The following is a 9,740-nucleotide window of genomic DNA, read 5'->3' as shown; positions in this document are numbered from 1 at the left end:
AAGAAAGACAGCAGTTGTAACGGGGCTTCCCTGTCTGTGTGCACTCTGCAGTGTGTGTGCACTCTGTAGTCCTAATCCAAGTCTACTGTGATGTGGCTGTGTACTGGAGGTATCATGAGTGGGTTCTTATTTTAACTGGACACCAGTTGCCCAGTTTTATATTCAAATTATTTATCAACTAACTAGTAAAGATGCTCAAGGGATTTATGAAATGCTTTGCTTGATCCTGTTGTAAAGGAAGTGTGTCTGGCTAGTAGGGCTGCAACTGACAGTTACTTTCATCATCAATGATTTTTTTCAATAATTTATTTCTATTTTAGTCTATAAAAAGTCATAAAAAAGTGAAAAATTACATCACAATTTCCCATCCCAAGGTGATGTTCTTAAGTTGGATGTTTTGTTTTACCAACAGTCCCAAACCAAAAGATAATCAATTTACAATAATACAAAGCAGAGAAAAACCGCTAATTTTTAGCATTTTTGCTTGATAACTGTCTTGCACAATGTCCATTTGAAATTGTGCTTTTTAAAAATTTTCTGTCAATCATCTAATCAATGAATTGACTAATTGTTGCAGCACTACTGACTAGACTAACACACTTAACATCCATTGGTACACATTAACCCATAAAGCAGGTTATTATCATGCACAAGATTAAAGTAATATCTGCGCTGGCGTCATGGCATTGAAACAATCAAAACAACTCATACATAAAGATATATTTCTACAAAACATCTACTTTTCATTGACTAGATCAACATTCAGCAGTTTGGTAAAACATGGTAATCAGAAATTTTATGCCTCTAATACTCGATCGACACTTTCTGTTGTGTCAGAAAGGGTCAGTGTGGCTATCTGCGGAGGGCCGGCAGAGCTGTGGGTGAGGATGTCTCAGCGTTACCTGGCCAGATGATAGCCTCCAGCAGCGTCACCCTGCGAGCCAGAAGCTCAAGGTCTGCCTGCAAGTCGTGGAACATCTGCAAGCTAACGTCCTATCAGAGAGCAGTGACAGGGGGGACTGTGTGAGGGGGGGTGGAAACACCAGCCCGAGTCCTGGGGCTGCTCGCGACTGTTCCCACTCCCTGTCCTAGGAGTGAGGTGCGGTGGGAGTTTGAGCCCCCCACCATTGACCCCTGCCTAAAGCTGACCCTGCCTCAGGCCTCCTACTCACCATGAATACCGATCATAGTCTCAAGGATTAAAACCCTCTCGGCTAAGATCTTCAGCGCCTCTCTGATCTGATGTATTCCGTCCCCCTGTGAAGATAGATACAGCCGTCAAGGTAAGGAGCACAAGCCAAAGAACTGCTCGCCAAGATGCAAGTCATGTTTTTCTCAATACAGTTCAGCAGTTAGAAGGTTAAAACAGTCCACATATCTGCCCAGCACTCTGACATTTATCTGTTTCCTGTGTTTCTTTGTATCTCCCTCATTCTCTGGCCATGCTGCTACATGAAGTCAGTCTCTGCCATGCTGGGCTGGCCAACATCAGCATGCACATTACAGACCAGCCTCATGTTGGTGACATAACACAGCTGGATTTCACACTTCCAGGATTTAGATTTGACCATGCCATCTGCATTCAGCCAGGCAAATATTTTCAGCACAACAGCTTTTTTTTTTTTCTTTTTTTTTTTAAATAATCGCTGTGGCCACAAGTTACCCATCATTATCTGACAGAGTGAAGCCAGTCTCAAATCTTTATAGCCATCTTTTTCTTTTGTTTAAAGACAAGGCAATGGCTTCATGAGTCTTCACAAATAAAAAATAACAAAAGTAGATTAACAAGACAAGTTATGCAGACAGAGACAGCTGAAAGCATCACCATCCAAAAAAGAAGGCATGCAAAGAAGAGCTTTTGGTGCCCAGGTGAGTGATTCCCACTATGAAATGCTCTGATTAGTAAGACAAACCAAGGACATACTTAATGTTTGAAGAAAAAAGGCAAAGTATAACTCAGTCATACAATAATGAATGCCAATATTGGATTTACCTTGCCTTATTTCTGTTATTTTACTCATTAGAAACATTTTGTAGTTAATTTAGACATCCAGAAAAGAAGTCTTTTGCAGTGCAGTCCTTAAAAGATGATGTCATGCAAGGTTGCATTGTGGGATAAAAGAGGATAGCTGTATCCACTCCACTCACATCAGAGCACAACACCTCTAAACCCAACAGGACCCGCCACTGACACATATGGAGTGATTTGGCATATACATTTCACACATTTTCTATCTCAATGGAACATTTTCAGTCAAACAGCAGAGAGTTGAATTTGAATAAAATAATGATTAATTTTCCACTAAAATGATTTCAGAACATTCTGCCTTCTTTCATTCAGTCAGTGCTGGTGCATGGCGTTGCTATAGGATTGACATTGTTCATTTTATTTGTATATTTACATGTATATGCCAAAGTCAGGTGCTGAAAAGGTGACTGTGAAAGGTAGCCATGGGGACAGTAGCTTGCAGAGGGAGTCAGACAGCTTTAGGGTCAAGAGGACAGTGTCGCGACAGGGGACAGCAGTCCAGAGCACACCCCAAGGACCAACAAAACAAAAACACATTAACAGCAAAGGATTTCACACACAAAATCATACAGATCACCAGCTGAAATCATATATACTTCAACAAAAACAACAATGTAAAACAGACACTTTGACCGTCAACAGGTAAGGAAGTATGGACTTGAGAGTACGAGATAAACAGATGAGGCTGAACACCATCTTGGGGTCAATCATAAACATGGTGATTGTAAAAAAGATCATAACCATAACCTGAGATGTAGGTCATGGTTAGACTTAATTTAGGTCACGGAATAAATTCATTGCATTGCAAAGGGAACACGTGATGACATAAATAAAAATATCTTACATTTAGATTGCTCTTGTAAAATGAGAAAGAGGTAAAAGAAAAGTTAAGGATTAGACAGACACAGAGAAAACATTCAATGCTCAACAAAGGAATCTTAAGACATTTTTAAAGTCTTCTAAATAAAAGCCAAATCTTCCTGTCTTAGGCCCTGTGTCACCATGTGTGACTGTGCACTACCACTGACTACTCTCTTACCGGCAAGCCCTTCTCTCCTGGTTCTCCCTTGGGACCCGGTGCTCCCTGTGAAGAAATTTTAGCAGAAAAATGGAGTCTGACTTCAAGATATACATGAAAGTTGTGCAGAAGTTTACTTTGATAGAAAGAGCTGTTCAGTGTGGCTTGTGGTGCTGCTGGTTAGTGTAGTTTACAGTAATATAACCAGCTATGACATATGTTGATGTTTCCCCCATTCACTCGTTTACTCAGGTCATAATCCTCAAGGCAGCAGGGTGGAGGTGGCTTACCGGCTCGCCTCTGAAGCCCCTCTCTCCTGGGTAACCTAAAGGACCCTGAAAAATCAAAGGCATGTTACAGAGAGTTTTGGTCAAGGATGTAGAGTCAAGTGAAGAAAACCTACTGAATATTTTCAAGCCCTATGTGACTCACTCTCTCCCCGCGTTCTCCTTTGGGCCCCATAGGGCCCTGCACTCCAAGAGATCCAGGTTTCCCCTGTGTCCAGTCAGAGGGGAAATTCAAAATGATAAAGATACATTTGTACAGCAACAAATCTGACAGTGCCAAATACAAGTTATATCTCTTTCTATCATCTACTTTTCTACTGCAGTGTACCACTATGCTGCAAACAAGCTTACATTCTGTCCTTGTGGGCCGGGAGGTCCCACTGGGCCTTTGGGACCTGGGGGACCTGTGGATTAGATAGAAGAATTCATATTAGCACCAAACACCTTGACCTTCAAGGAAGAGGTGGTGCTCGTTTTTAACCATATTCTGCCTGATGAAGAGCACCATGTGTCATATGCACAGTATACTGTAGGTGTTTTTGAATTTCAGTTTAAGTTAAGTCTTAGTTTAAGTTTTAGTTTTCAGTGTATGGACTCAACTTTGAGAGACATATAGTAGACAAAATAAAACTGAGGCAAATTAGAGATCAAATGAAGTGTGATTGGGAAAGTTAGGTGAAATTTATATTACTTATAAGTGAGTTTGGGGAAAAATGTACACAGTAGACAGCCAGTATTAGATGATATATAGTATTTATGTATAATGTGTGTAGGTAAAACTGTTTGATATATTGGTCAAAATATAGCTAAAATATAGATATATTAGCATTTAGGGACATAGAGTGTCACAAACACAACACAAACATCTTCTGTCCAGTTAGGGACAAACACAATATGAACAGAGACAAACACTCACCAACAGGCCCAGGGGGACCCTCAGGTCCTGGAACAGGTACCCCTCGAGAGTCATGGAAAGTGTTCGTGAAGAAGGGGTCCTTTCCACGATCTGGAGTTAAAATGAAATGCAGCTGTGTTTAAGGAGGTGGTTTAAGGAGGTGCAGAAGCTGTTCTCCTTGCTAAGGAAAGTATAATAAATCATGAACAAAGCTGACAAAAATGCCTGCGATGCCATACCTCGACACACCAATGACAGAGAATTTGTAGCCTCACCATCAAACAAGGTTTGTATTACTGTAGTTGAGCCATAAACAGATACTAACAAAGCCTCTCTCTCCCTGTGTTACTTTATCAATGACCTTATTATTATCTTGCCTTTCAGAAAATCACAGAGAGTAAACCTGGTTGTAGTTTGGGGTTTCAATGATCCCTTTCAAAGACCGTTGACCCAAAAAAATTCCTGTTCTAATCTCTTTTGTCTTTTTGTACTGCAGGCAGTTGTTTATATAAACTTGAGGTTAGGATTGGTTTTTGTAGGTTAATCTAAAGATTGAGGCAGCGTTTGTAAGTGGCAGAGAAGTCTCTTTTAATGACATTACATTGACCTACAGGGGGCAGTGTTTTCCAACAAATACTCAGACTTCACCTAATGACTTCAGCAGGGTAGTAAACTACACTAAAATGTGTACAAAAGCACAGTCAGCAGTAGATCAGTGATTCACCTTCATTAAAAAGTTACATAATATTGCGAAAGAACATTCCATATCCACTGCATAAAAAAACTGAAAGGACAACTACGGTAAATGAGTCTACAGAGGAAGGACAAGAGGAAGAGGGTGGTGAATGTGTGAGTGATAGAGGAAGCGCGCAGTCATTGGGTCATTTTGTACTGACAGGAAACACGGATTTCAATCCCAGCATTGGACTTCAGTAGGTACAGACAGAGAGGAGGAGGGGAGGAGGAGGAGGAGGAGGAGGAGGAGGAGGAGGAGGAGGAAGGCTGACAGCCAGAAACATCCTCCAGCTGCCAGATCGTTGCACACCACTAACAGATCAGGAGATGAGGTGACATCCAAACCAGGGACCGCTCTTGCTATGTCTGACTCGATCTTTACACTCACTTTTCATTTCCTACTGAGAAGGCACTGGGATCTGTGGCTTAACGTGACATGAAATCATGCGGGAGCACTGAAACAGATTTTTAAACTACCAAGCTTCCAAGCGAACAGTCCTCCTCTCCACTACTTAACGTTCTGGCTACTAGTTTAGGCATCACTCCTGTTCTGCAGAAGGGAATTCCAACCTCCTGATGCAGATGTAAAAGCCAAATAAACCAGTGTTTTCAAAAGGAAGGTCAGTACAGAACCCCCAACCCTTACGTTCCCTACTGTTACTTTGATGTGAAAGAAATGACTAACAGTCTCAGAAATCATCATGCCAACCTCAACACACCCACAGCTTTCCCTGCACAGGAACCTAAAGCTTACAAAACTGCGTGCTGCATACTTGCTTTTACCACTGAATCCACATATAAAAATTGCCGACGTATTGACCTTGAAAGAGCCAGTACGGGCCCCCGTCTGTCTCTCACACTCAGCTGTCTCAGCGGCCTACATCTGGAAGTTGTTGAGTGACATCAGTGGTGGACAGGTTCTCATCCCAGCATGTGAAGTCTGTGTCAATCTCAGGCTGTCTGTACCTTCAGTCTATAGTCTTTGATTCTGTTCTAAGTCCTGGCAGACAACGAGGAGCAAGTAGCAGTTAAAGGATTACTGTCATCCTGTCTGTTTCTCATTCTCTTAGTTTCTTTTGTTCATCATTTATCCTAAAACTTTCTAAAGCTTCCATGCAGCAGGAAAGAACATTATCTGTGAGGCTGCTAAAGACACAAGAATATCAGTGTGAAGCTGAAAGTCGGTAAAACCTGCTTCACCCTGTCTGAGAACAAAGGTTTTCCTTCACAGCGAACACATTTTAATGAATCTGTGTACATGCACTGGTGCTGGGTTCATGGCAAACTGATTTTGTCAGGACGTGAGGTCACACCGTCTGGTTTGGCCCGCAAAGAGACCACCTTATGTGAGTAGGAGGTGGTAAAGTGGCTGTCTGACATGGATGTGGACTATCCATCTGGATTTTCGCCCTTTGGGAGAATTCCAGGTCCATAAAATTAAAGTGCGAGAATTTATTAGCTGCACCATCCAATTTTTACAAAACCAGTGGAAGTAAAACTTAAATCAAACTGAAACAAACAGCAATTATGACTCATATACTAATAAAGAAATTAATATTGTGATCTGTTTGGGGGGAATCTGTCTCATTATGAGTGTACGAGGTCTGTTAGTGTTTGGGGATCTTACTGTGGTCCGGTTCTGGGATATGGGCACTGGCTGGTGCTGGTGGGCCTGGAGGCCCTGGAGGCCCTGGTAGACCCCTCTCTCCTGGGAGTCCTGGAGGACCACGGGGCCCTGAAAAGAGGGGTGACAGAAACACCACTGTGATGGCAGACATAGTCCAAAGATATGAGATATTATAGTGAAATATGATGTAAATACATTAAATTCTGTGCAGGAGAGGAAAAGCACAATGGCAGTATAGTAATGATAAAAAATGAAATGTAAGACAGAAACAAGAGAGGAAGAACAGGAATGAAAAGCTGCACGGTGCATCATTGCACCAGTGTCTTGCACTGGTGTGTGTGTGCCATTACGTTTGCACACATGTGGACTATAATCAGCAGCTGGACAGAGGAGGAGAAATGTGTGAACCATAGACTGAACTGGCTGACTTCAATTCTCTATAATTAACAGTGGAGTAGGGTCCGGTGCTGGAAACTTACCGAAGGACATGGGAAAGCTCAAATAAACACCATTAAACTTTGCAAAGTGTTACTGGCACTGGTTCATTGTAAATTAAATGCTCCCCCGTCCTCCCACAGCCATTTTTTCAGAAAAAAAAGGCACCACAACTACATCTGACCTCACTGTTTGGACTCTTCTGAGGTAATGCTGCCCCATAAACACCACCTCTCGCCCTTCGACAGACCCAGACTCACCACCTTTCTGTTTGTGCACCACACAGTGGGGTGATGCAACTGACAATGACTGATATTTATTGCTTTACAAGGTAATGTTATTATAACTCTGATTTGACACCTCTGAGGGCCGTTTTCACTTAACATTGCAGCATGACCGGCTGTGTTTTGGCTGCTTTGGGGAGACTGTAAGCTACAATCTGCGGCACAGTGGTTCAAATGGCCAGTCAAAGTGGCCCTACAGAGTCTATGTGACATGTTGGGGAAAACAATTTTCTATTTTCCTGCAGAATAATGGTTCCCTAGAGCAGCTTGGGGTTACTGTGTCAAAATATGAGTCAAAGTTTGGAATACAACTCTCTTTTAACTTACCACATCTCTTTATATTGTACACTGTCACTTCTCCTGACTTTACGAGTTCACTTTTCTCCCATCTTTCCCATAACCCCTGGCTCAAAGACTTATTTGTCTAGATTCTGCATGACATTGGACACATTCCAGTCCTCTGTTTATCTTTCTATCCTTAAACTAAAAAAAAAAAAAAAAATCAGCACAATAAGGAGACGTAGCACTGGTTTTGGGTACTTATGAAGTAATGGAGATAGAAAAACAATAACACCACAAGCATATGGAAATCATAAGGACCTCGGATTTGTGTATATATAGCTCATGTTCATTTCAGATTGAAGTCACATGGAGCTTCTCGGAAAGTGGGTTTGTAGTTTAACTTTTGCTCTACATCTCATCTTTACCTAGCAGCAGGCACAGAGCAGGGGTCATATGTTAGCCTGAAAGGAGAGGCACTCCCTTCATGATCCACAGCAGAGAAATAACAGCCTATAGCAAGAGCAGATGTTGTGACAAACTTAAACCGCCATTTACTTTATTATCATTCAAGTCACAGCTGCCTGTGGATTTACTTTTTCCAACAGGTCATTTATTATTTGTACATAACCAGCTCTGAATACATAGAGCAGATTTATTCCCCCTGTTTCTCCTCTGGTTGGTGAGCATGAGCAGCAGCACATGTTGGGAGCTGTAGGGGAGTTTTCAAATACAAATACTTCTGCTGCCCACTGAAACTGCACTTTTGGAAACATATGCTTTTAAAAGCCGACCAACAAAATGCCCAAATTCCTGTAAGTTACCAGGAGGCCTCGGGCTGCTGGAGGGTCTGTGGGTTGACTGAGTGGTTTAAGAGCAAGACAAATACTCTGGAGCAGGACATCACGCATCAGTCCTTTGTGGGAGATCCCTCTGATTTTTCCACTGTTGTTTCCACAAGTCTTTGGTCAACAGTAAGCCATTCAAATGCTTTGTTCTACAGACAATAGGTTAAATGAAAAAGGAAGCATATACTGGCAAGTATACAACTGTCCTGCAATACCCTCTATCTCTCTGAATGACACACTCACACAAATCTTTACAACACACTTATTGACAAACTGTGTCAACATCTAGTAAGACAAGGTTCATTTGTTTCACCCAGCTCACAATTGTCTGTTAAAAGGGAGCTTTGTACAGTATAATGCTTGTTTTAGTTCTGTCTTACCTGCTGGGCCTGGGGTTCCCTTCGATCCAGGGGTTCCAGATGGGCCCCTTACCCCAGCCTCCCCCCGTGGCCCACTGGGACCAGGCAGCCCTCGAGACCCTGGCTTCCCTAAGAGGGGGAAACAGTCATGAGTAATCATGGAGCCTTAACTGGCTTACATCTTAAATGGTTTTAAATCCACTGAAAGACAACTATGGTTACAATTTACCTTCTCTGCCAGGAAGTCCATCTCTCCCCTTTTCACCCCGAGGACCTGTAATGAAAACAGAGAGGTGGTTTAATTGGGCCACGTAGCTCTGTGCAAAGTTTGAGCTCAAACCACTAGGAAAAGGAGCTGCAAAGACAAGTGTAAAATTCACGAGAGATAGGATGCATCTATCTAAATGTTGTCAAAGTAGCAGAGCAAAAATACTTTACAAAAGACATTACAGTGTTTATTTCATTGCTAGCGCTGATTTAAATCTCTGCTCCATCACCAAATGAAAACAACACACTGTTTGCAGGTTTAATTATTTGAGACGTCATTGGTAGCAGGCCAGCGCTGCTGTTAATTAGACCTTAGTGACAGGTTCAACACTGAGCTAGCTATGGCTAAAGTGATGTCAGGAAAGCTCTCTTAGCTAATTATGATGGACAGATAAGACTGAAGCTCCACTAAAGCAACTGCTAGTACCTCCTAGAGGCAACAGTGTTCGTTGCACTCCACAATAATACATTTGCTATTTTAAATTTCAGTGCAGGTGGTGCAGAAGAAAAAGTCCATGTTATTTAAATCAAAAGGGTTTTATTCTCTTGAGATCATGAATGATGTTGTAGCAATCTATTATGGGATATTTTCTGTGCAAAGATACATTTGGGCACTAGAGGAAAGTTCATGGAGTGTCCAAAATGGAAAAGGTGTATCCTCTGAAGAGACTAAATGT

The 9,740-nt window shown here is 42.0% G+C and overlaps 1 protein-coding gene across 3 annotated transcripts in view; it reads right to left on the bottom strand.

Moving 5' to 3' along the window:
- The window catches only part of emid1 (EMI domain containing 1), a 56,604-nt gene that overhangs the window by 1,439 nt on the left and 45,425 nt on the right, over window positions 1-9,740 (bottom strand). Inside the window, exons 7-16 of one of the 3 annotated variants that reach the window (XM_067610106.1) lie at window positions 9,026-9,070; window positions 8,818-8,925; window positions 6,592-6,699; window positions 4,251-4,340; window positions 3,686-3,738; window positions 3,480-3,542; window positions 3,338-3,382; window positions 3,069-3,113; window positions 1,173-1,257; window positions 908-993 (exon numbers count right to left, since the gene is read on the bottom strand). In XM_067610106.1, coding sequence (XP_067466207.1) covers window positions 986-993; window positions 1,173-1,257; window positions 3,069-3,113; window positions 3,338-3,382; window positions 3,480-3,542; window positions 3,686-3,738; window positions 4,251-4,340; window positions 6,592-6,699; window positions 8,818-8,925; window positions 9,026-9,070 — 650 coding nt within the window. In that variant the 3' untranslated portion in view covers window positions 908-985. Of the gene's footprint in view, window positions 1-902; window positions 994-1,172; window positions 1,258-3,068; window positions 3,114-3,337; window positions 3,383-3,479; window positions 3,543-3,685; window positions 3,739-4,250; window positions 4,341-6,591; window positions 6,700-8,817; window positions 8,926-9,025; window positions 9,071-9,740 lie in introns of those variants that run through there. The other 2 variants (XM_067610089.1, XM_067610098.1) reach the window with 2 other exon arrangements.

The sequence above is a fragment of the Thunnus thynnus genome, chromosome 2, assembly GCF_963924715.1.
Source record: "Thunnus thynnus chromosome 2, fThuThy2.1, whole genome shotgun sequence".
Classification (NCBI taxonomy): Eukaryota; Metazoa; Chordata; class Actinopteri; order Scombriformes; family Scombridae; genus Thunnus; species Thunnus thynnus.
The sequence above is the reverse complement of the archived record's forward strand: the minus strand, read 5'-3'. Positions and strand labels throughout refer to the sequence as shown.